The sequence below is a fragment of the Ranitomeya variabilis genome, chromosome 4 (genome assembly GCF_051348905.1).
Source record: "Ranitomeya variabilis isolate aRanVar5 chromosome 4, aRanVar5.hap1, whole genome shotgun sequence".
NCBI lineage: Eukaryota > Metazoa > Chordata > Amphibia > Anura > Dendrobatidae > Ranitomeya > Ranitomeya variabilis.
The window spans coordinates 303,434,412-303,461,735 of NC_135235.1; the positions used below are offsets into that span (position 1 = coordinate 303,434,412).

Sequence of the window (27,324 nt, forward strand, 5' to 3'; positions counted from 1 at the left end):
AAAAAATTCATTTGCTTTTATGTCTCCATTCTTTTTGTATAAGAACATTGTTTTTTGAGGGACAATTTCTAATTTTTATTGGTACTGTTTATTCTGGCATTTTTTATATTTTTACTTCTGAACTTTACCGTGAGAAGTAAAGAAGGTGATAATTTTATAGTTCCGTTGTTATGATTGCAATGAAACTTTATGTGCATTTTTTTTCTTGTGCTAATAAAACATTCTTTAGTAGGAAAAGTATTTTGTATCTTTTTTTTTTTTACATATATTGTAAAACATTTTAAGTTTCCTTTTTTTTCTGTCCTATTCGGGGACCTGACCGTGCAATGGCTCGAACGCTGATATAATACGCTTCAATAATTCGGTATTGCAGTGTATTACGCCTGTCAGTGTAAGGCTGACAGGCGTCCAATTAGGCCCCCGGCTGCCTTCATTAGGTCCTGGGCTGCCATGGAAACTCATCAGTGCCCTGCGATCTGGGATTTTTTTTATATTTTTTTAACCAAGCAAGGTTTTATGGTCCTGAAATTTAGCTTTTTTCCCCTTCTAGTCAGTGCAGGTATTTGTCTCCTACTAATTGACCCCCCGTTGTGTAGACCTCACTTCTATCCCCTTGGTCGACACCTACTCCACCGCGTGCCACCTCCTGTCCCAGAGCTTTCCGCGTGAGGTTAGTGTTTAGCTGCGCAGACATTTTATTACATATTTTGGGATAATGATAACAGAAAACGGATCCCATACATTCGTTTGTACCTGAGGTCTGAATGATCAATCTCAATAGATATGGTGTACTGGATGTTATACGGGTTTTTAAGTTGAAATTCAAAGAATTCTGCGGTGCCCAGCGTAGCATACACGGAGTAATTTGAGGTAATAGCCTGATTCAGCATACTGGAGATACACTCGGCTTTGGTGCGTTCCCGGTACGCTTCAATGAGCTGCAAATCTCTAGTGTGCTGAGTGCGCTGCTCATGATGAGACTAGAAACAAAAAAAATAAGTGAGAAAAACACAGAAAAATAGCACAATACTAATTCCTCATACATCAAAAAGTGGCACCGTACATCCCGAAACAGAAGCCATCTTTTATCACATACATCTGATCTGATACTGGGAACGCTGGGTGACAACTTTATCAGTTTTACCCCGTTATAAAATGGATCTGAAATATGACAGCCACTCCATTCATTATCAAGGAAGCTGCCGGAAGAGGCCGAATGCAGCAGCTGCCGGAAGAGGCAGAACGCAGCAGCTGCCGGAAGAGGCCAAGCACAGCAGCTGCCGGAAGAGGCCCATGGCAGCAGCTGCCGGAAGAGGCCCAACCCAGCAGCTGCCGGAAGAGGCCCAACGCAGCAGCTGCCGGAAGAGGCCCAACGCAGCAGCTGCCGGAAGAGGCCCAACGCAGCAGCTGCCGGAAGAGGCCCAACGCAGCAGCTGCCGGAAGAGGCCCAACGCAGCAGCTGCCAGAAGAGGCCCAACGCAGCAGCTGCCGGAAGAGGCCCAACGCAGCAGCTGCCGGAAGAGGCCCAACGCAGCAGCTGCCGGAAGAGGCCCAACGCAGCAGCTGCCGGAAGAGGCCCAACGCAGCAGTTGCCGGAAGAGGCCCAACGCAGCAGCTGCCGGAAGAGGCCCAACGCAGCAGCTGCCGGAAGAGGCCCAATGCAGCAGCTGCAGGAAGAGGCCCAACGCAGCAGCTGCCGGAAGAGGAGCAACGCAGCAGCTGCCGGATGAGGCTGAACGCAGCAGCAGCCAGATGAGGCCGAACGCAGCAGCTGCCGGAAGAGGCCCAACGCAGCAGCTGCCGGAAGAGGCCCAACGCAGCAGCTGCCGGAAGTGGCCCAACGCAGCAGCTGCCGGAAGTGGCCCAACGCAGCAGCTGCCGGAAGTGGCCCAACGCAGCAGCTGCTGGAAGAGGCCGAACCCAGCAGCTGCCGGAAGAGGCCGAACGCAGCAGTCAGCCACTCATCGGGGAAATGAATGGTGCGGCGGTCGACCATGAACCCCGCAGCTCCATTCTACCAGGGAAAAAAGCTTCATATGCTGTACTAGTCGGAACCCTGCCGATCTATAAGTTATCACCTATCTTAAGGTACCTTCACACTAAACGACTTTGCAGCGATAACGATAGCGATCCGTGACGTTGCAGCGTCCTGGATAGCGATATCGTTGTGTTTAACACGCAGCAGCGATCAGGATCCTGCTGTGATATCGCTGGTCGTTGCTGAAAGTTCAGAACTTTATTTGGTCGTCAGATCGGCGTGTATCATTGTGTTTGACAGCCAAAGCAACGATGCCAGCGATGTTTTACAGTGGTAACCAGGGTAAATATCGGGTTACTAAGCGCAGGGCCGCGCTTAGTAACCCAATGTTTACCCTGGTTACCATTGTAAATGTAAAATAAACAAACAGTACATACTCACCTTCTGCTGTCTGTCACACGTCCCTCGCCGTCTGCTTCCCGCACTGACTGTGAGTGCCGGCCGTAAAGTGAAAGCAGAGCACAGCAGTGACGTCACCGCTGTGCTCTGCTTTTACTTTACGGCCGGCCAGAGCTCACAGTCAGTGCGGGAAGCAGACGGCGAGGGACGTGTGACAGACAGCAGAAGGTGAGTATGTACTGTTTGTTTTTTTAACATCTACAATGGTAACCAGGGTAAACATCGGGTTACTAAGCACGGCCCTGCGCTTAGTAACCCGATGTTTACCCTGGTTACCCGGGGACCTCGGCATCGTTGGTCGCTGGAGAGCTGTCTGTGTGACAGCTCTCCAGCGACCAAACAGCGACGCTGCAGTGATCGGCATCGTTGTCTATATCGCTGCAGCGTCGTTTAGTGTGAAGGTACCTTTAGTGTCTTAGTGATAAGTGATAACTTTCCACCTGATAATCACTTTAAGCAGCTTAAAATATGCAACAATTTGAAAAAAACAAAAAACAGGTGCGATTAAGGGAGTATTCACACTGGATTTCCGCCAGTGTACACCACTTATAGGCTCACATATGAAACAATTTAATGTATATAACTGTTCATAATGTTTTTTTTACTGGTAGATTATGCCCAAGAGGGAAAAAAAAAAAAAAAAAAAGATTTGGGTGAATCACTATGGATTCCTTGATGTTTGCCCCAGGAGATTTCTTATACGGACATGGCAAATGCACCGTACCCCAAGATATGCTAGGATATAATTTTGAATACTTTCATTAAGTAGGAGAGACGTCTATTCACTGGTAATTTGAATTGAGGTGGAAATGCCCTTTTACAGATGATGTCCAATTTGGAAAAAGCCATTTTGTTGAAAATGAAACCCACAATTAACTGATCACAGAACGAATAACTATCTAGCCCCAGCGATCAGTGGTAATCTGTGAAAGATCTTGGCTGCAAGTGTTCAATTTTGTAACAGCACCGCCACAGGAGGCATAAAAAAATGTGTGGATCAGATTGGTTTTCTGTGTAATGTATGTACATGTAAGGTCAGAGAGAGAAAAAAAGATAGAAAAGGTAAAAAAAAAGAAAGAAAAAGTAAAGAAAAGAGAAAAAGAAAGAGGAAAAGAAAGAAGAATGAAAGAAAGAGAATAATAGGAGAGAGAAAAAGAAAAGAAAAAAAGGCAAAGAAAAGAGAAAAAGAGAAAGAGAAAAGAAAAAAAGAGAGAAAGGAAAAGAAAGAAAAGAAAAAAGGAAAGAAAAGAGAAAAGAAAAGGAAGAAAGGGAAAGAAAGAAAAAAAGAAGCTTGTGCCAAGTTTGGAAGATGTACCCCACTGCTCCCATTCATTCTGTGTGGGACAAGAGACAGCAGAGCGCTGCACTTGGCTATGTGTCTGTCTGTGCCATAGAGAATGAATAGAGCAGAGGTGCGCATCCTCCTCGACCTCCTCAGAGCCCCATCCTAACAGACGGACCACAAGTGATTGGGAAGTTATCCCTATCCTGTGGTCCTGTGGCTAGGGGATAACTTCCATACACGGCACAAAGTCTATTAGTATAATCAGGGCGGCTACGAACTTTCCTGAGATTAATGCATACGGAAATATCAACTTAATTTTTATACAAAGTCTTGTAATCTATTCAGATGGAAAATTGCTTTATGCACAGTAAATTACTGCTAACTTTTTACAGACAGATGTGCCGGGCGACAGCCAAAAAATGCAAAGTTTATCCTGACATGGCAACAACTGGGAGTCAGTGTTTTCATATTAACAATTAAAAACTTGTTTTTTATACTTTTTAGCTTGACATATAAAATGTTATATTGTCACAGACTAAATATAAAAATCTCCTGAAAAACTACATACAACTAAACTATAAGGGAACAAAGTCCTCTCCTCTACAAAAAATATTAAAAGCGCACACTTCTAGGCACATCAAGACATACTAGGGCCCAGCATGTGTGGAGACTATAGGTAAAACTAGTTGTGTAGTTGAACGGGTTGGTTCTCCAGTCACGTAATGGAATAGTAGACAGTGTAATAATGGTGCAGTGACAATAATAGTTATATATATGTAATAATTAAAGGGAACCTGTCATCTGATTCATTCTGCCCGAACCACAGGCGGCATGAATCAGGAACTGACTTACCGCAGTCATATATGCTTTACTCAAACACTGGGGCGACTCCAAGGCAGGTCCTCGATGGCCTCTCTCCACTATGCTTCTCCTGATGGTCAGATTGCTTCTTATATGCATAGGGAGAGAACCGGTCAGTCTATGGGATCGGGGAGGAGAGAAGCCGCCGAGAACCCACCACGTACTGGTCATCTGAGATGCATAGTCCCCCAAACAAAACATACATGTTTGCAATAATGAAGCCAGTGTCTTATTCATGCTGCCTAAATCCAGTTTTCTCCAGAGTGAAGAGAGGACCTTTCACCAAATTTTTCAAGCAAAGATGGACACACAATGTAATAGTCTCTGCAGAGCAGCAGCACGGTAGCTCGGTGGTTAGCACCGCTGCCATGCAGCGCTGGGGTCCTGTGTTCAAATCCAACATCTGCAAGTAGTTTGCATGTTCTCCTCGTGATTACATGGATTTCCTCTGGGTTCTCTGGTCTCCTCACACTCCAAAAACACACTGATAATGTAATCTAGATTGTGGGCGCCAATGGGGACAGTTCTGATAATGCATGTAAAATACTGGGGAAGTAATAGCGCTATATACGTGAGTAAAATAAAAAAAAAATAATTGTTCATAGTTTTTTTTTATTTCGCCTCTATGGCGGAGATCTTAGCGATCAAAGTATTTGGGAACCTAAGTTAAGTCCAAGTGGGCATTACCAGAGAGATTTCACTGCGGGTGTGCACTTCTTGCTCTATCTAATTTTGACCATTCATAAGCAGTTAGCAACACATTGGGGAAAGACGAACACGCCCCCTACAATAACTGTGCTATGACAAACAATCTCAGTACACGCCCCAGACTTTTTTTTCCCGCTCTGCAGTCACTATTACATCGTGCGTCCTGTTCAACATGAAAAAAATTGGCGAAAGGTCTCCTTTAAGAAGATCAAGTAATATGTGTATCTCATATACACTGGGATTTAAACGTTTGGGCACCCCTGGTCTAAATTACTGTTATTGTGAACAGTTAAGCAAGTTGAAGATGAAATGTTCTCTAAAAGGTTATTAGGATTCGGAAGAGAGAAACCCGACGGCTACAGAGCCTCCGAGGACGAGCGGACCAGATAGAGCCACCCCCTATACAGGGAGTGTTTGGAACAGGCCCAAGGAGGATGAAGCCGCAACTGCCGGAGCCAAAGGGGCGACTAAGGACGAGACTAAGGAAGAGGAGAAGATTTTCAATGATGCTCAGATCAGGGGATTGTGAGGGCCATTGTAAAACCTTCAGCTTGCACCTTTTGGGGTCGTCTATTGCGGCTTTTGACATGTGTTTAGGATCATTAGCCATTTGTAGAATCCATCCTTTTTTTCAACTTCAACTTTTTTTTACAGATTAGTGTTATGTTTGCATCAAGAATTTGATGAAATTTCATTGAATCCATTCTTCCCTTTACCTGTGAAATGTTCCCCATGCCACTGGCTGCAACACAACCCAAAAGCATGATTGATCCACCTCCATGCTTAATGGTTGGCGAGATGTTCTTTTCCTGAAGTTCTGTGCCTTTTTTCTGCACACAAACCTTTGATTATCGTCGCCAAACAGTTCTATTTTAACCTCATCGGTCCACAGGACGTGTTTTGCAAAATGCATCAGGCTTGTTTAGATGTTCTTTTGAATATTTCTGACTCTGAATTTTAGGGTGATAATGCAGGTTTTTTTCTGATGACTCTTCCATGAAGGTCATATTTGTGCTGGTGTCTCTGAACTGAAAAACAATGTACCACAACTCCAGAGTCTTTTAAATCTTTCTGAGGCTCTTTGGCAGTCAAGCGGGGGTTCTGACTTGCCTAACAATCCTACAAGCAGCTCTAGTTAAATTTTGCTTTGTCTTCCAGACCTTATCTTGACTTCCACTGTTCCTCTTAACTGCCATTTCTCAATTACATTTTGAACTGAGGAAAGGGCAACTCGAGAACGCTTTGCTATCTTCTTATAGCCATCTCCGGCTTTGTGGGTCTCCACCATTTTCAGAGTGATAGGCAGTTGCTGAGAAGAAGCCATGGCTGCTGTTTTTTGGCACAAGGATAGAGGAGGCTGGGTTTTTATAAAGCTGAGAAATTTGCATCACCTGGCCTTTCCTAATGATAGTGAACAAGCCATAACCCTAACAGGTTTATTATTAAGGTCTAAAACCTTGGTCAAAGTTATCTGAGAGCACACAAATCTCCAAGGGTGCCCAAACTTTGCATTAAGCCATTTTCCTTTTTGCAATTTTTAAAATGTAAAAAATGACAATATATATTTTTCTTGCCTAAAATACAAATGAAATATGTAATCTGTAACTTTAGGCCTTTTAGAGATCATTTCATCTTCAACTTTCTTATCTGTTCACAACAGCAGTAATTTTGACCATGCGTGCCCAAATGTTTACATGCAACTGTAGGTCTAAAGTGTAAAAGCCTTCATATGGGCAGTATAAGGTGCAATTTTGAGCCTTACTGCAAAAGTACACAATGATTTATGCATGCTTCTGCCACACATTTCAGGACTTGGATCACATTTTCTTCAGTCCATTGTCCACACGAATGTATAGACCCAAGCTGCCATGTGATGTCACCGGCGACAAAGAACCAGTAATAGATTGGTCTCAGTCTCTAAGCCACAGTGTGGCTACAAGAAGAGTGAGAATCTACAGCCTCTCTGAAGACTTGTACTTACCAGTAGGAGCGATTTCCTTGTTTTAGGGTCCTCTTGTGACTCGAGCTGTCTGACTGCCATCATCCTCTCCATTTTACGCCTCTGAATGGCATCCGTCTCGCTGTTTGGTTGCTGGTACGCGATGCTTACCTCCTTCATTCTGCTGTACAGCATTGCTGCCAGCTCGCTGTCTAGGTCAGCCAACTTCTGGGCTTGGGAGATATTTTTCCCTGTCAATGAAATATGAAAGGGGTTTTGAGCAAAGTGATTACAGGGCTAAATCTCACAATGGTGCGCCATTAGACATAATTGAGCTTGTAGTGCCTTCTGCAATGTGCAGGGTTTTTTTTTACTTAAATAGCCGCACTACAAGGTGTAAGCCATATTGTGTGTGAAGTATGAGCAATTAGGCCTGATTGTGCTATTGTAATAGTGGCCCTTTAAATAAGGGTTAATTGTGTTATTGCAGAGAGTATTTACACCGTGCGCTGTGATCGGGACGTTGGACATTTCATCATTTGCCATGCAGACAAAGCATATTTACTTGTAATGATGCAAGCTGCTGAACTGGATTACTAACCGCTGATGATTGGCATATTCACTATGCTGGAAAGATAATGAAAGATGCCTTAAAGTGGAAGCGCTCGTTTTAACTCCATGTTACATTTAGGTTCAGTCTTCTGCGCTGATAAACTTCTTAATAAATCATAGATCAATTTTTATGACATTGAACACCAAATGTTTAACATGATCCCCTTGCCAAGATCCCGCAATGTTCTTCGCTGCCTGCCACTGATGCTCTGGTTATCTCGGCAGCACTGTCAGAGGCAGGACAGCACATGTGCCATATAGTAGGCTGCCCAGCCATTCAGATTCCAGATCCACAGCCAATGCTATGTCCAGCTGCCAACCAGGGAGCCCGGTCAGCAGACAAATCATTGAGTCTGGTGCCCATATTACTATATCCCTGTGCCAGTTACTGGTTCTCCGACACTTCTGCAGCACTTTATTGAACTGTACTCTTCTTGATTAACCCATTTGCTCCCATTCTATTTTTTGACCGTTCGTCTGCCTTAGTGTTCCGTTTCTCTCTTGGATATTGATGCGGCCTGACCCCCACATTGCCAATATATAGTCCTTGAATACATTACACAGACACAACCCTTGGAATTCCTGCAGTGAAGACCAGATCCCTATATCAGGGCTAAAGGGCAAAAACTAAGGAGATCCTTATATTCTGCTAAACAGAGTGGACTGCATCAAGTCTGACAGCAGAATCCCCTTTTTGACCTGTAAGGAACTGTTAAACCACTAGATGGAGCTACTGCACACTATTTATTACTGAGCTCCCTGTATACAGTATATGCAGCAGGCTCCCTCTAGTGGTGGCTGCAGAGAACCAAAATGTGGAAAATTCACTGTGTATGGAGGATCGCAAACTTTGCATCGGACAACAATACTCAGTGCAGAAACTAAATGGCATTCACCTTTGGCTATTCTCTTTAAAAAGTTGGTCATTGAAGAGAAACCAAACTTTCTTCCTGATTTTTAATATTTAGCAGGCATGTGAATTGCCTGCAGATTGGGGTAGTCTGACTCTAGGGAACCCCATAGATCACACAAGAGTCCAAAAAAATGAGCACAGCTCCTTCCTGAGCGTGCACACAGCCCAGAGTACAGATTCAAGAGAACACATAGGCTTCATTTTCTACGTTTTCTGTTAAATCCATACCCTGCTGTGTGTCTGCTGAGCTGTGCACTTCTCGGGGGTCTATTGACTGATCTGTAGGGTTCTTAGGATCTGGACCCCCACCAATCTTCAAGTGCCTGTTTGATATGAAAAATCAGGAAGAAAATGTAGTTATTTCTTAATGGTTTAACAAAGGAATTCTAGAAGAAAAATGATGACTGACACTGACTTTGCCAGAGTAGAAGAAGCGGTGTAACAGAATATTTACAAGCCATTAATGTCTGTGGAAACCTCCATTGGTACTATGACCTATATTCCCAGATAGTATGGACACTTGGTATATGATCCTGTAGCATAACACTTACTGCCCACAGTTCGACTTGAAAGTAAACTTCCTCCACGAAAACTGCTTCTCCCATCATGTGCTGTGATAACACGAGATCTTGGTTTGGGTAAGATGGAAGGTATCTTTAATCTTTGGTCAGCAACACGACCTGTAAAAATAAAATATTATAATTAAATGATTATTTCCCCCAAAAAAATTCATGGAATAGAGCATAACTTAGTGATAACCTGGGGGTCTGATTGCTGGGACCCTCAAGGTCCCAAGGTCGGGGGTCTAATTGCTGGGACCCTCAAGGTCCCAAGGTCAGGAGTCTAAATGCTGGGACCCTCAAGGTCCCAAGGTCGGGGGTTGATTGCTGGGACCCTCAAGGTCCCAAGGTCGGGGGTTTAATTGCTGGGACCCTCAAGGTCCCAAGGTCGGGGGTCTAATTGCTGGGACCCTCAAGGTCCCAAGGTAGGGGGTCTGATTGCTGGGACCTTCAAGGTCCTAAGGTCTGGGGTCTGATTTCTGGGACCCTCAAGGTCCTACGGTCGGGGGTTGTGGTACCCTGAGAACGGGGATCTATAGCTTGATCCCAAATCGCGCTGAGCTGAAAATACATCCTATTATTCCAATTCCATGTAGTTCAATAGACTAGAGCAGTAATGCCATACATAGCCAATCGGCAGAAAGCAGCAGTGTGTCTCTAATCCTAGACGTCCCCATTGGATCAGGGCAAGATCAAGCTGTAAAATGTGCTCTTTTGTAGAACCAGATTAGATAACAGCATTGTATATTTAAAAAAAAAAAAAATCGACAAAGAACAAGTATATAATTATTATGGAGTTGTTGTTTTTTTATTTTTTTATTGCCTGTTATTCATTAATAGGTCACAGATCTTTAAAAAAAAAAAGAAAAAAAAAAAAAAGAAAATCTAAGCAAGAGGCGACATGCCACAGGATATATTATTTTGTTTAAAAAAAGCAGACTAGATAATGATAATATTAGCTACTCCCCCAACACTCCTGGAAGGCGCACGTCCTCCACTGTGTAACAAAGCTGATAAGTGTTACAATTACGATTTCTATCTCTTCATGTTCATTCCTTGTTTTCATTACATAACCGCGCATCTGATTAATTCATCAAAAATGACCTGCGTTACTAATAAAATAATCAAAAAGAATAAAATATGACAACATTTCTATAGGACTCCGGAGCGCTGCGCTGGCTTTGATGTCTGACTGAGCCTCCAGTGGCTTTACAGTGCACATTTCTAAAAGCTTGACAACTTCAAAGAGTCGAAAATCCATGTTGTCAACATACCGCACTACCAACATCAGCCGCGCTCTCGAAAGACAGAGATGCATTAAGCTTTATGTACAAGAGGATGTTTTATAGCTGTGTCTACAATGCTCGCCATTACTTCTTCTAGGGGATCATTTTATTTCACCGTAGTAGGATGGGGGGGGGGGGGAGAAGAGACAAAAAGAACCATAAGAGGAAGACGTGCTCCGAAAAAGGGGCTTCCTAATGTTGTTTCTCACACTTTCTGATTGTGTCCAGTGCTATTGTCTTAGAAGGAAATTCACGCTTTACTGCCTTCTATTTTTTTTTTTCCCTCATGATATATATCATTTATTTATTTCTTTAGTTATTATTACTTATTTTTTTGCTTTAACCATTTGCAAAACGGTCACGGTTGTTTTTAGGACGGGCGAATATCGATTCTTCTGCACAATACCAAACTGAGGAAAGAAAGTTGTTTTCTATGTAATTACAGAAGCAAAGTTACAGTATGAAGACAATATTCTCCCTGTGGCAAATGTGCCTTCAATACTTCAATGCTTTTTCATCATTGTTTTTTGAAGGTGCAAAAATAAATTCTTGTATTTCCCGACTGCCGGCATGACTTCCAATTTTCTGCAAATTTTCAAAAATGTCATCTAAAGGCAATGTAATCATCAGAAGATGACCTAGTGATCAAATTTATTTTTTTATGCTACACAAACCTTGAACATCTTTTTTGCTGATTTTTTAAAATAAATATTTCATATCATTACTTACATTAAAAAAAATCTTGCAATTTCCAGTCTGACCACTTAGCTTAAAAAGGGTCATCCACGACAATTTTTTTTTTACTATGGGCCTAAAAACGAACAGGCAGGTAACTACTATCTATCTGCCTGTTTTACCTGATATCAGCTTAGAGTGATCACAGACCGCTCCTGCCACTGATTCAGCTGCGCCACGCCAACAGAGCCGCTCTTCTCCTTCCAGGCTGCTCTATAGATTGGGCATGACTGCCGACGTCATGCTGATTGGCAGCAGGCTCCCCGCAGTTAGGCAGCAGGGAGCCAGCTATCAATCAGTCACACCCTGTCAACAGAGTGGAAAAGAAGAAGCTGCTCTCTTCATGTAAAGTCAGTGGAAGCCATTGTATCACCAGCAGGAGCAGTGTGTGACCTCTCTGTGTTGCCAGAGATTTGGCATTTGCAGTAGGTATTTGATTGCCAAGAACTCCACTACATTGTACCTAACCTCTTTATGATCATATAAAATAAATACTCATCAAACTGGGGTTGTATGGCGGGAGCTTGATCGATCTGGAGATTCAATCACTACTTGCCCATCAACCCCGGCCCTGCTGTCGCAGTGTATTGATGGGTCAGCATGGCAGCCAAGGTTGTGCCATGGAGAATGGGAAAATAGAGAATGCATGTCTCCTTGGTAGTGTGGGAAGAGGGCTAAAAGAGTATAAAAAAATACTTATATTATTGAAAAATAATGTTTAAATCACTCTCTTTTCCCAAATCAAAAATATAAAAGTGAGCATATTCCGTATCGCTGTGCCCGAAATAGTCCAAACTTTCAAACAAAATATGGCATAAGAAAAAAAAATCAAACACACCAGAATTGCAGGATGTTTTAGGTTTATATCAGAAAGCGACCAAACAAGTTCCAATATTTGAAATAGGGTCTGACAGGTGAGGACATGTGTGACGTATCCTCTGTCCTCTTGTTGCCTTCACCTACGTGTCCTTAGGATTTTAAGCTGTTGGCAAACACTGAGGCTGCTTCTCCAGGATGGACGGACAGTTTGCGTGTATGATTTGCTGGATTGCAGTTATCTGAATTTACATCTATTTTACTGAACAGTTTTTCATTTTCATGCTTAATATTAAATAATCTAGAGACAATAAAGCGACTGAAGTGACATTAATTTATCCAGAGCATGAAAATAATTGTGCATATGTATCTTCTAATACAGGAACAGCCATCAACAATCATGTATGCGGAGATGTTTGCACTGAATAGAAAATAGCTGCCTGACAAAGCAGAATGATCGCCATATCAGCTTTGACGGAGCGGCGGCTGTTCCTTTAAAAAGCCCTCTCTCTCCTCTAAATTTAGTCTTCCTGGCGGTCAATCACAATAAAATCCACCAATGTCCCAATTTCAGCACCAGTCCTGGGGTCCCAGAAGCTAGACTTGATGCTGCAGGCCATGGACGCACATTTAGGCCATGCAGGCTACTCACAGTAGAACAAGCAACAAGCCAACTGGTGGTGTTGTGTTGAAAAATGGCTCCTGGGACACTTTAGAGAAATGTCCATACCATTGAGTCCATGACTGATCCGTTCTGTACTGCAAGAAAAAATTGGACGCTGCCATATATTATGCTTAAGGGGTCAGTGTCTACACAAACCATCAGAAGGAGTTTGCACAAAATTGGACTTCGTGACAGACGACCTGCTATCATGATGTAATGAGTGGAGGACAGAGGAGCCTCTTAAAGAAGAAGTTACAGGTCTGTGAGAGCCAGAAATCTTGCATGTTTTAGGTGACCAATTACTTATTTTCCACCATAATTTGCAAAATAAATCTTGCCAAATCAGACAAGGTAATTTTCTGGATTTGTTTTCTCATTTTGACTCTCATAGTTGTGGTCTACCTTTGATGTCAATTACAGGCCTCTCTCATCTTTTTAAGTGGGAGAACTTGCACAATTGGTGGCTGACTACTTTTTTCACCACTGTAGATCTCCATTACAGCCTCAACTATGAATCCTGCTTTTATCTTGGACACAGTGATAGCAACGCTATGAAGGTGCCTTCACCAGGGAAGATCACACCGGTCCTATTCCCATTCATATGATTTTATGACTTTTCAACCACTTTCTATTTATTTTGGGGGTTTTTTCCTTGCATTATAGCCCTAGAAGAATTTTTTGAGTAGAAAGTCAAAATGAGCAATTGTAAGTACACAGTGCTCAATAATATGATGATTGCAATATATTAGGAGGATAAAATCTTTGATGGGAGGAGGAGGAGGGCTTCTTTAATTCCCATGTCATACATATATGATACCTGGCGTTAAAGGGAATGTCACATGATTAATGCCATGGGCAGTTTATAACATCTCAAGAGTTAAAAGCAATAAAAATCTGATAAGTTCCTTTTACAAACCCGGTACCAACACTGAAAATGTCTGCCAGATGGTGCCAAACTGAAAGCAAGCAGAGATATTGTCAACAATGATGAACTGATGACAAAAGACTGACTGGCACATCCAAGCTAGTGTGAACAGGTGCATACTAAGAGCAGCCATCTCCATATACAATAAACAAAAAAAGTTGCACTCTGTAGAGCTAAACATGTCAAGATGAAATATATGAAATATGAATGGCAATACTGCTTCTGGATACTAGGAAAAAATGAGACGCTTAGCACATAATTTGGTCAATTCATGCCTGCTCAGCAACCAACGACAAGGTGGTCTCAAAACTGCTGGGTCCTACGTGTCTAGTGTGAATACCTCTCTAAGACTGAAGTGTCAAGTCCTGGGTAGATGTGAATATCTCTCTTCAAAGTCTGATTTTTTGGGTAGGTAGGACCCTGTTGCAATGAGGAACCGATAAAGAACGCATATTGGAAAACTATATATTTTCATTATACAAGGGCTAGGGGAGACAGCAATGTCAACCAGGGCAGCTCCCTGATTTATGAAGCTCACCAGATGGTCATGTTATACATTCTGATAGGCCGCCCTAAGAATTTCTTATTATGTGCGAATATACCGTACGTTATAAGTATCCAGAAATCCATATTCATTTCAGTATGACCTAGATTCACAAAACATTCAAATGAGAGCGGAGGATTAGCAGCCATTCATGAGTCAGGGCTTAATGCTCATGATTCCTGAGCCAGTGGGTGTAGACCATGTGCCCAAGTGGTTCGTACAGGGTGACTGCAGACCCCATGCCTCACATGGAGTCTATGGGAACATACTCAGCCCCTTGAGCATCGTGATAAAGGCTGCTAATTCTATAGATGCAGCTTTAAGGAACTAGGTGATCTGCTCCCTCTGACATTTTCCTGGTGACAGGTTTTGGATTTTGTGCATCGCTCCCTCCATAAGCTTATCTTTCTACTGCAGGCAACATATGAAGAAGTACGATAATGGCAATTTAACTTTTAATATAGCTAATCTTTCTTATGAAGATTAGATGTCAGAATCCTAAATAGGTCGCATTGTTTAACTGTATATTTTAAAATCAAATACAAGCCTTGGAAGCCATTAGATAAAATATCAAGCAGGATTTCACATTCCGGGACATATACATACATGCAAATAACATTGTGCAAGTGTAAACATAGAAGAATTGATGCAGTTTTGAAAGCAAAGGACTGTCACACCAAATATTGATCTGATTTTAGACTTCTCTTTTATTCATTCACTGAAAAATAAACAAATAACACTTCTAATTTTGAAATCACTATTACTTTGCACCATTTTTCTATATAAATCTCCTCACTCTGGCATGCCAGACCTGGCATGTCACTCTCCACAAGGAGAAACGTTAGCCCTTAGCTCCCAGTCTTAAGCATCTCATCTAGCCAATCAGATCTCATACTTTGCACTGATGGAGGGCACAATTCCGAAACACTGTGCCTCCAAATTAAGATTCTAATTTGGCTTTTATCCCAAGGTTCGTTAAAGGGTCGATATTGACTTTTAGGATTGCTACTTCCAATAGGTGGAATTAGAGTTCTAGTCTTCTTCCTCTCTGAAGAGGCAATTTGCAGATTTAATTTCCCAGAGGAACATGCATACCTAAAAAGCCTCCTCACTCTGACATGCCAGGCCTGTCTTGTCTCCTTCCACAAGAAGAACCCTATCCCTTTAAATCCATAAAGGCCTAAAAGTTTTGCACAGTTCTGTATTCTTACACTCCTCAACATTAAAATTGAAATTGTACGGGGCCTCCCTGAAGGCTGGGAAGATAACGAACGGCATTTCTACCATTCGATCCTTTTGTTATCAGGGAGATAAGTTGCTGCCAGAAGATGCTGACAGAGGCTTACTCCCCACTTCTTTATGAGAACACCTGCATCCTCGGTCACGCCATGTAGAATAGTTGCCATCCTTAGTTTGCTTCCCAAGATCTTAAAATCATATATTTCTCAGCCACCAAAGACCTAGAGGCATATGGCAATGCCAAGGTACCAGTGTTCTGCACCTGGAAACGGCTAGGACTCCAGGGACGCAGAAATAGAAGTCTTGTACTCATGATACCATACATTTCCTTAGAATACCAATAACCTCCTTAAGATTTGCCAAGAGGGGACTTAGGAGGAAATAGACAGGCGTAAAAGGCAGTAAACGTATAGCGCAGGCTTGAGTGTGTTACGGAGCACTTTGGGTTGCCGTTCCTACAACCCCTCTCGCTATGAGCGCGTGACCTGAAAATCATCCCGTCAGATTAATAAATAGAGCTAAAGTGATTTCCCATTAGCTCCTCCAGCCACATGCACAGGACTCTCATATTTTGGTTTCCGTAAGAGCAAACACTAATAAAGTTAATTGCCTAATAGCTCAATAAAATATAAAGAAGCTGCAATAAAAGTAAAAACTCCACTTCTGGGAAGAGCCGCAGTAATAGCGCTTTGCTTTCACATGATGAGAAACAAGAAATCCAATTCTAAGTACTGATGAAATCAGAAATTAAATTAGCTTTGTGCTTTTCTTTTTCTCGTCAAATGAATATACAGCTCGTTATTAGACTGCACTTGCAAATTAGTGAGCATTGTGCGTAGGACTTTTATCTCTCAGCAATTAGCGCTATATGGAAAGTACAGTATAAAGAGAAAAATCAAGAGAATCCCTGTACACTCCACCACCCGCGGGGCTCAGGCGGTGCCAGCTCCATGCTGAGATCAGCATCATCTATATGTCATACAAGGATAGCCAATACAGTTGTGCTCAAAAGTTTAGATACCCCGGCAGAATTTTTGCTTTCTTGGCCTTTTTTCAGAGAATATGAATGATAGGACCAAACCTTTTTCCCCACTCATGGTTAGTGGTTGGGTGAAGCCATTTATTGTCAAACTACTGTGTTTTCTCTTTTTAAATCATAATGACAACTCACAACATCCAAATGACCATGATCAAAAGTTTACATACCCTGGTGATTTTCGCCTGATAAGTCAAGTCAGTGTGTGTGCATAAAAGCTGAGTGAGTTTCTGGGATCCAGACAGACTCTTGCATCTTTCATCCGGCCACTGACATTTCTGGATTGTGAGTCATGGGGAAAGCAAAAGAATTGTCAATGGATCTACGGGAAAAGGTAGTTGAACTATATAAAACAGGAAAGGGATAATACCAATCAGCAGCATTTAAATTGTGATTAACAAATGGAAAATCAGGGTCTCTGTAAAAACAAAACCATGGTCAGTTAGACCAACAAAAATATCGTCCACAACTGCCAAGAAAATTGTTCGGGATGCAAAGAACCCACAAATAACATCATCTGAAATACTGGACTTTCTGAAAGCTAGTGGTGTGGCTGTTTCAAGATGCACAATAAGGAGGCACTTGAAGAAAAATGGGCTGCATGGTGGAGTCACCAGAAGAAAGCCATTACTGTGCAAATGCCACAAAGTATCTCAACTACAATACGCAAAACAGCACAGAGACAAGCCTCAAAACTTCTGGAACAAGGTAATTTGGAGAGATGAGACCAAAATTGAACTTTTTGGCCACAACCATAAATGTTACATTTGGAGAGAGGTCAACAAGGTCTATGATGAAAGTAACACCATTCCTACTGTAAAGCACAGAGGTAGATCGCTGATGTTTTGGGGATGTGTGAGCTATAAAGGCACAGGAAACTTGGTCAAAATTGAAGGAAAGAAGAATGCAGCACGTTATCAGCAAATACTGGAGGCAAATTTGCACTCATCAGCCCGGAAGCTGTGCATGGGACGTACTTGGACGTTCCAACATGACAACGATCCAAAACACAAGGCCAAGTCGACCTGTCATTGGCTACAGAAGAACAAAGTGAAGGTTCTGGAGTGGCCATCTCAGTCTCCTGACCTCAATATCATTGAGCCATTCTGGAGAGATCTCAAGCACGCAGTTCATGCTAGACAGCCCAGGAATTTACAGGAACGGGAGGCTTTATGCCAAGAAGAGTAGGCAGCTTTACCATCTGAGAAAATAAAGAACCTCATCCACAACTACCACAAAAGACGTCTAGCTGTCATTGATGCTAGAGTGAGCAATACACGGTATTAAGAAATGGAGCATATGACCTTTTGATCAGGGTCATTTGGATGTTTTGGGTTGTCATTATTATTTAAAAAGAGAAAACACAGTAGTTTGACAATAAATGGCTTCACCCTACCACTAACCATAAGTGGAAAAAAAGTTTGGTGTTATCATTCATATTCTCTGAATAAAGGCCAAGAAAGCAAAAATTCTGCCGGGGTATGTAAACTTTTGAGCACAACTGTACATCCATCTTATAGATCCAACATTCTGTCCTGATTAGCTTCTTCACGGATCTTTATATATCTTTCTGATACAGTTCGTCCACATAGTATCTAAATTATAAAACTCGATAAGCCTGAAGAAGCCACTAGGGGGAGCGAAGACCCTTACTGCATGGAATGTAAATATATAGTATGCAGTCAGCTTTTTAGCTCCCTCTAGTGGTGGCTGCAGGAATCCATGGTTTTATTCTTTAACCCCTTCACGACCTTTGACGTGTACTTCAGTTAAAGGTCATGTCTCTGAAGTAGATTCGGGCTCCAACGCCGAGTTGGCATTTTTCCCTGCACTTGATGGCTGAATTACTCAGGCATCAAATGCCTTTAACAGCCGCAGAAAGAGTGGTGGTCCTGTTAAAGGGATCCTGTCAGCAGGATTGTGCACAGTAACCTACAGACAGTGTCAGGTTGGCGCTGTTATACGGATTACAATAATACATTGGTTGATGAAATCTGTCTTGTGGTTGTTTTTTAATCTTTATTTTCAGTTTTGAGTTAATGATCTGCCCGTGCTCCGGGGAATGCGCACCACATGAAGACCCCCACAGGCCGCCCTGCAGCACGAGCATATCAATAACTCAAAACTGAAAATAATGATTAAACAACAACCACAAGACGGATTTAATTAACCAACGTATTATTGTAATCAGTATAATGGCGCCAACCTGACACTGTGTGTAGTTCAAAAGCACAACTTGTCCCACAAAAAAAACAAGTCCTTACACGGCCATATTGACGAAAAAATGAAAAAAATATTGCTCTTTTAAGAAGGGAAGGAAAAAACGAAAGCGCAAAAAATAGAAAATCACAAGGTCATAAAGAAATTGGTCCGGTTCTGCACCCAAACAGCCAAGACTGTTATCTAGAATAATAAACTCACATTACAAGGACTCTGTCAGCACAGAACGACTATTCAAACCAAACAGGCGCTCAGTGCATCATGATTAAATACACCGTCCCTCCTGCTTGTTTTCTATCTATCCCCACCCTTCTATGGCTCTATGAAGCCACACCTGTCAAAGAAGCAAGGTGGGGGGCATAGAGGGAAAACAGACAGGTGGGTAGGTATATTGAAATGACTGGCCCGCGATGAAGCACCAAAGGCGTATTCTTTGTTTGAACAGTTGTTCTATTCCTTTACTTTGTTTTCTGTTTTTTTTAAAGCATCACTCCCATAAAAGCTTTTATCCCCTTAATATATTGCAGTCATCATATTATACAACACTGTGTACTTACAATTGCTCATTTTGCCTTTCTACCCAGATAATTCTTCTCTTCAGTCTTCTCAATTTAGAAACAGGAAGTCTCTTGTCCCTGCATTTATCATTCCCCTCTTCATCTCCTGACCCTGTTGCTCCCTGCTACCCTCTGCCAGCCCTTTTGCAGTGACTCATAACTCATACAGAGAAAACTGACCTCCTGTTTCTACACAGAGCTTAGAAAGATTCAGCTCGTCAGTTTTTAATCACATTATTTCATAGACCTAATGGAAAAGAGAAGAATTAGCTAGGTAGAAAGGCAAAATGAGCAATAGTAACTAAGTACACAGTGCTGTATAATATGATGATTTCAATAATATGATGATTTCAATATATCAAGAGGATAAAACTATGATGGGAGGAGGAGGGCTTCTTTAAAAACAAAATTAAAAAGGACAGAATGCAATGGTGGTTCCCCCTAATTATCCCTAGTTTACCCTAGAGGAAGCCACCATTGGAGAGGGGGCACTACTTGTGTTTATTAGGGAGCCAACCTACGCTGATATGGATAGTGCATTTGAATGATAGGTGTTATGACCCCAGTGGACAGGGTCTCAGAGGAACGTGTCCCCAGTGGACAGGGTCTCAGAGGAACGTGTAAGTCTGCAAGATACAAAAATCCAGCTCATAGGGCTGTGGTAACTGGGTTGACCAAATAGCTACTCCTAACGCCAACACTAGAAGTAGCCGGGGATCATGCCTACGGTGATCGCTAGATGACTCGCGCCAGCCGGAGAATCTAACTACCCCTAGGAGAAGAAAACAAAGACCTCTCTTGCCTCCAGAGAAAGGGACCCCAAAGCAAGATACAAGCCCCCCACAAATAATAACGGTGAGGTAAGAGGAAATGACAAACACAGAAATGAACCAGGTTCAGCAAAGAGAGGCCAGCTTACTAATAGCAGAATAAAGCAAGATAACTTATCTGGTCAACAAAAACCCTATAAAAATCCACGCTGGAGATTCAAGAACCCCCGAACCGTCTAACGGTCCGGGGGGAGAACACCAGCCCCCTAGAGCTTCCAGCAAAGGTCAGGATACAGATAGGAACAAGCTGGACAAAAATACCAAACAAAACAAAAGCAAAAAGCAAAGAAGCAGACTTAGCTTGAAAAACAGGAACCAGGATCAGAGGACAAGAGCACAAAAGATTAGCTCTGATTTCAACGATGCCAGGCATTGAACTGAAGGTCCAGGGAGCTTATATAGCAACGCCCCTGAACTAACGGCCCAGGTGAGGATATAGGAAAAGACAGACGCTCCAGAGTCAAATCACTAATGACCACTAGAGGGAGCAAAAAGCAAAATCACAACAGTACCCCCCCCTTAGTGAGGGGTCACCGAACCCTCACCGCGACCACCAGGGCGATCAGGACGAGCGGCGTGAAAGGCACGAACTAAATCGGCCGCATGAACATCAGAGGCGACCACCCAGGAATTATCTTCCTGACCATAGCCCTTCCACTTGACCAGGTACTGAAGCCTCCGCCTGGAGAGACGAGAATCCAAGATCTTCTCCACCACGTACTCCAACTCGCCCTCAACCAACACCGGAGCAGGAGGCTCAGCAGAAGGAACCACAGGCACAACGTACCGCCGCAACAAGGACCTATGAAACACGTTGTGGATAGCAAACGACACAGGAAGATCCAGGCGAAAGGACACAGGATTAAGAATTTCCAATATCTTGTAAGGACCAATAAAACGAGGTTTAAATTTGGGAGAGGAAACCTTCATAGGAACAAAGCGGGAAGAAAGCCACACCAAATCCCCAACACGTAGTCGGGGACCCACACCGCGGCGGCGGTTGGCAAAGCGCTGAGCCCTCTCCTGTGACAACTTCAAGTTGTCCACCACAAGATTCCAGATCCGCTGCAACCTATCCACCACAGAATCCACCCCAGGGCAGTCAGAAGGTTCCACATGACCCGAAGAAAAACGAGGGTGGAAACCAGAGTTGCAGAAAAACAGCGAAACCAAGGTGGCGGAACTAGCCCGATTATTAAGGGCAAACTCAGCTAACGGCAAGAAGGTCACCCAATCGTCCTGATCAGCAGAGACAAAACACCTCAAATAAGCCTCCAAAGTCTGATTAGTTCGCTCCGTCTGTCCATTAGTCTGAGGATGGAAAGCAGACGAAAACGACAAGTCAATGCCCATCCTACTACAAAAGGATCGCCAGAATCTGGAAACAAACTGGGATCCTCTGTCTGACACAATATTCTCAGGGATGCCGTGCAAACGAACCACGTTCTGGAAAAACACAGGAACCAGATCGGAAGAGGAAGGCAGTTTAGGCAAAGGAACCAAATGGACCATCTTGGAGAAGCGATCACATATCACCCAGATAACAGACATGCCCTGAGACACCGGAAGATCAGAAATGAAATCCATGGAGATATGTGTCCAAGGTCTCTTAGGGACAGGCAAGGGCAAGAGCAACCCGCTGGCACGAGAACAGCAAGGCTTAGCTCGAGCACAAGTCCCACAGGACTGTACAAATGACCGCACATCCCTAGACAAGGAAGGCCACCAAAAGGATCTGGCCACCAGATCTCTGGTGCCAAAAATTCCTGGGTGACCTGCCAACACCGAGGAATGAATCTCGGAAATGACTCTGCTGGTCCACTTATCAGGCACAAACAGTCTGTCAGATGGACAAGAATCAGGCCTATCAGCCTGAAATCTCTGCAACACACGTCGCAGATCTGGAGAAATAGCTGACAAGATAATACCATCCTTAAGAATACCAACAGGTTCAGCGACTCCAGGAGCATCAGGCACAAAGCTCCTGGAAAGAGCATCGGCCTTCACATTCTTTGAACCTGGTAAATACGAGACAACAAAGTCAAAACGGGAGAAAAACAATGACCAGCGGGCCTGTCTAGGATTCAGGCGTTTAGCAGACTCGAGATACATCAGATTTTTGTGATCAGTCAAGACCACCACACGATGCTTAGCACCCTCGAGCCAATGACGCCACTCCTCAAATGCCCATTTCATGGCCAACAACTCCCGATTGCCCACATCATAATTTCGCTCCGCAGGCGAAAACTTCCTAGAGAAAAAGGCGCAAGGTCTCATAACAGAGCAACCAGGGCCTCTCTGCGACAAAACTGCCCCTGCTCCAATCTCTGAAGCATCCACCTCAACTTGAAAGGGAAGCGAGACATCAGGCTGGCACAAAACAGGCGCCGAAGTAAACCGACGTTTCAACTCCTGGAAAGCCTCCACGGCAGCAGGAGCCCAATTAACCACATCGGAGCCCTTCTTGGTCATATCCGTCAAAGGTTTCACAATGCTAGAAAAGTTAGAGATAAAACGACGGTAGAAGTTAGCGAAACCCAAGAACTTCTGAAGACTCTTAACTGACGAGGGCTGAGTCCAATCAAGAATAGCTCGGACCTTGACTGGGTCCATCTCCACAGCAGAAGGGGAAAAAATGAACCCCAAAAAGGGAACCTTCTGTACACCAAAAAGACACTTTGAGCCCTTGACAAACAAAGAATTTTCACGCAAAATTTTAAAGACCATCCTGACCTGCTCCACATGCGAGTCCCAATTATCAGAAAAAACCAGAATATCATCCAGATAAACGATCAGAAATTTATCCAGATAGTTCCGGAAAATGTCATGCATAAAGGACTGAAAAACTGAAGGGGCATTAGAGAGCCCAAAAGGCATCACCAAGTACTCAAAATGACCTTCGGGCGTATTGAATGCGGTTTTCCATTCATCCCCTTGCTTAATGCGCACAAGGTTGTACGCACCACGAAGGTCTATCTTGGTAAACCACTTGGCACCTTTAATCCGGGCAAACAAGTCAGACAACAGCGGCAAAGGATACTGAAATTTGACAGTGATCTTATTTAAAAGCCGATAGTCAATACAAGGCCTCAAAGATCCGTCCTTTTTAGCCACAAAAAAGAATCCCGCACCAAGAGGGGAAGAAGACGGACGGATGTGTCCTTTCTCCAGAGACTCCTTGATATATGAACGCATAGCGGTATGTTCAGGTATCGACAGATTAAACAGTCTTCCCTTAGGAAACTTACTGCCTGGAATCAAATCTATTGCACAGTCACATTCCCTATGGGGAGGCAATGCACTGGACCTGGACTCGCTAAAGACATCCTGATAATCAGACAAGTACTCCGGAACTTCCGAAGGCGTAGAAGAAGCAATAGACACAGGCAGGGAATCCTCATGAATACCACGACAGCCCCAACTAGACACTGACATAGCCTTCCAGTCAAGGACTGGATTATGGGTCTGTAACCATGGCAGCCCCAAAACAACCAAATCATGCATTTTATGTAGAACGAGAAAACGTATCACCTCGCGGTGTTCAGGAGTCATGCACATGGTAACCTGTGTCCAATACTGCGGCTTATTTTCTGCCAATGGCGTAGCATCAATACCCCTAAGAGGGATAGGATTTTCTAATGGTTCAAGAATAAAACCACAGCGCTTAGCAAATGAGAGATCCATAAGACTCAGGGCAGCACCTGAATCTACAAACGCCATGACAGGATAAGATGACAGTGAGCAAATCAGAGTTACAGACAGAATAAACTTAGGATGCAAATTACCAACGGTGACAGGACTAACAACCTTAGCTATACGTTTAGAGCATGCTGAGATAACATGTGTAGAATCACCACAGTAGTAGCACAAGCCATTCCGGCGTCTATGAATTTTCCTCTCATTTCTAGTCAGGATTCTATCACATTGCATTAAATCAGGTGTCCGTTCAGACAACACCATGAGGGAATTTGCGGTTTTTCTATCACATTGCATCACATCAGGTGTCTGTTCAGACAACAACATGAGGGAATTTGCGGTTTTGCGCTCCCGCAACCGCCGGTCAATTTGAATAGCCAGGGACATGGTATCATTCAGACCTGTGGGAATGGGAAAACCCACCATAACATTCTTAATGGCCTCAGAAAGGCCATTTCTAAAATTAGCGGCCAGTGCACACTCGTTCCAATGTGTCAGCACGGACCATTTCCGAAATTTTTGGCAATACACCTCTGCCTCGTCCTGGCCCTGAGACATAGCCAGCAAGGCTTTCTCTGCCTGAATCTCAAGATTGGGTTCCTCATAAAGTAAACCGAGCGCCAGAAAAAACGCATCAATATCAGCCAATGCCGGATCTCCTGGCGCCAACGAAAAAGCCCAATCCTGAGGGTCACCCCGTAAGAATGAAATAACAATTTTTACTTGTTGAGCAAAGTCTCCAGACGAACAAGGTTTCAGGGACAAAAATAATTTACAATTATTCCTGAAATTCCTAAACTTAAATCGGTCTCCTGAAAACAGTTCAGGAATCGGAATCTTGGGTTCAGACCTAGGATTTCTGGTAACATAATCTTGTATACCCTGCACACGAGCGGCAAGCTGGTCCACACTTGTAATCAAGGTCTGGACATTCATGTCTGCAGCAAGCTTAAGCCACTCTGAGGTAAAGGGGAAAAGAAAAAAAAAAGAAAAAAATGAGAGAGGGAAAAAAAAACCTCAAAATTTTCTTTCTTATAATCCCACTTCTGCAATGCATTAAACATTTAATACTGGCCTGGCATACTGTTATGACCCCAGTGGACAGGGTCTCAGAGGAACGTGTCCCCAGTGGACAGGGTCTCAGAGGAACGTGTAAGTCTGCAAGATACAAAAATCCAGCTCATAGGGCTGTGGTAACTGGGTTGACCAAATAGCTACTCCTAACGCCAACACTAGAAGTAGCCGGGGATCATGCCTACGGTGATCGCTAGATGACTCGCGCCAGCCGGAGAATCTAACTACCCCTAGGAGAAGAAAACAAAGACCTCTCTTGCCTCCAGAGAAAGGGACCCCAAAGCAAGATACAAGCCCCCCACAAATAATAACGGTGAGGTAAGAGGAAATGACAAACACAGAAATGAACCAGGTTCAGCAAAGAGAGGCCAGCTTACTAATAGCAGAATAAAGCAAGATAACTTATCTGGTCAACAAAAACCCTATAAAAATCCACGCTGGAGATTCAAGAACCCCCGAACCGTCTAACGGTCCGGGGGGAGAACACCAGCCCCCTAGAGCTTCCAGCAAAGGTCAGGATACAGATAGGAACAAGCTGGACAAAAATACCAAACAAAACAAAAGCAAAAAGCAAAGAAGCAGACTTAGCTTGAAAAACAGGAACCAGGATCAGAGGACAAGAGCACAAAAGATTAGCTCTGATTTCAACGATGCCAGGCATTGAACTGAAGGTCCAGGGAGCTTATATAGCAACGCCCCTGAACTAACGGCCCAGGTGAGGATATAGGAAAAGACAGACGCTCCAGAGTCAAATCACTAATGACCACTAGAGGGAGCAAAAAGCAAAATCACAACAGATAGGCTTGTACTACTTGAATGAAGTAACCCTTGGATGAATACTACATTTTTGACGGCTCCTCTTTCCCCCATCCCAATTTGTTTGTGTGTTTTTTGATTATTATTACTGCACCATCGGTGTGTTGTTGTAATTGTTTTAGTGAACTCTGGGTTTGTTAACCACTTTCAATGCAGATCTAATATAAGTTATATTTATATCGGTATATGGTGACTGTGAATTTTAGGCACATATTAAGATTTACATACAATCCACCGGAATGAGCATCATTCTCAGTGATCGGTCTTACCAATGTTCCCCATTCGCAGGTGCAGGCGGCCTTTTATAACGGTATGGACTCCTATTGGTTTGACCACTCCTTGCTTTGTGACGTCTCCGCTCATGGCCATCGTCTCCTGCTCATATTCCGTTGTGATGACTTCCAGCTCATGAGACACCTGCACGGCCGTGCGACCTTGGCGTAGTAGATGCTGTAATGTAGAATGAGAGCTGTATATCAGCACAGGTCACGCGGGAGAAGGCTCCTAACTGCTGGCTGCAATCGCTGATATTTATGGCATCGGCTCTTATCCTTCAACTGAATACTGCACATAAATCTGCGCACAAATCAATAATAGGATCCAGTGCTACAGAATACTTCATATGGATGCATTCTACAGAATGTCACCTGCCTGCAAATGGGGGAAACAAGTGAACTTTGGGGACGGAGATAGTAAAATGTTATAACTGTAGATTAGACACAATAAAGACCGATCAGAAAGACAATAATAAAGCAGCAACTACAATCTCTATTCTTAATATAAAGCCCATACAGGCCAAATGTGCAGCTCCCAACAGATCAGTCCAATGCTAAACCTTCATTCAAGAATAGTGAGTGCAGCTCTGGAGTAGAATACAGGATGTAACTCAGGATCAGTACTGGATCAGTGATGTAATGTATGTACTCAGTGACTGCACCAGCATAAGAGTGAGTGCAGCTCCGGAGTATAATACAGGATGTAACTCAGGATCAGTACTGGATCATTAATGTAATGTATGTACTCAGTGACTGCACCAGCAGAATAGTGAGTGCAGCTCTGGAGTAGAATACAGGATGTAACTCAGGATCAGTACTGGATCAGTAATGTAATGTATGTACACAGTGACTGCACCAGCAGAATAGTGAGTGCAGCTCTGGGGTATAATACAGGATGTAACTCATGATCAGTACAGGATCAGTATTGTAATGTATGTACACAGTGACTGCATCAGCAGAATAGTGAGTGCAGCTCTGGGGTATAATACAGGATGTAACTCAGGATCAGTACAGGATCAGTAATGTAATGTATGTACAGAGTGACTGCACCAGCAGAATAGGGAGTGCAGCTCTGGAGTATAACACAGGATGTAACTCAGGATCAGTACAGGATCAGTAATGTAATGTATGTACACAGTGACTGCACCAGCAGAATAGTGAGTGCAGCTCTGGAGTATAATACAGGATGTAACTCAGGATCACTACAGGATCAGTAATGTATTGCATGTACACAGTGACTGCACCAGCAGAATAGTGAGTGCTGCTCTGGAGTATAATACAGGATGTAACTCAGGA

General features: G+C 43.3%; 1 protein-coding gene across 4 annotated transcripts in view; it reads right to left on the minus strand.

Moving 5' to 3' along the window:
- NPHP4 (nephrocystin 4) overlaps window positions 1-27,324 on the minus strand; it is a 249,137-nt gene that overhangs the window by 49,663 nt on the left and 172,150 nt on the right. For all 4 annotated transcript variants that reach the window (XM_077250341.1, XM_077250340.1, XM_077250338.1 and 1 more), the window contains 4 exons: window positions 26,023-26,203; window positions 9,307-9,435; window positions 7,273-7,481; window positions 754-980 (listed from right to left, as the gene is read on the minus strand). In XM_077250341.1, coding sequence (XP_077106456.1) covers window positions 754-980; window positions 7,273-7,481; window positions 9,307-9,435; window positions 26,023-26,203 — 746 coding nt within the window. The remainder of the gene's footprint in view (window positions 1-753; window positions 981-7,272; window positions 7,482-9,306; window positions 9,436-26,022; window positions 26,204-27,324) is intronic.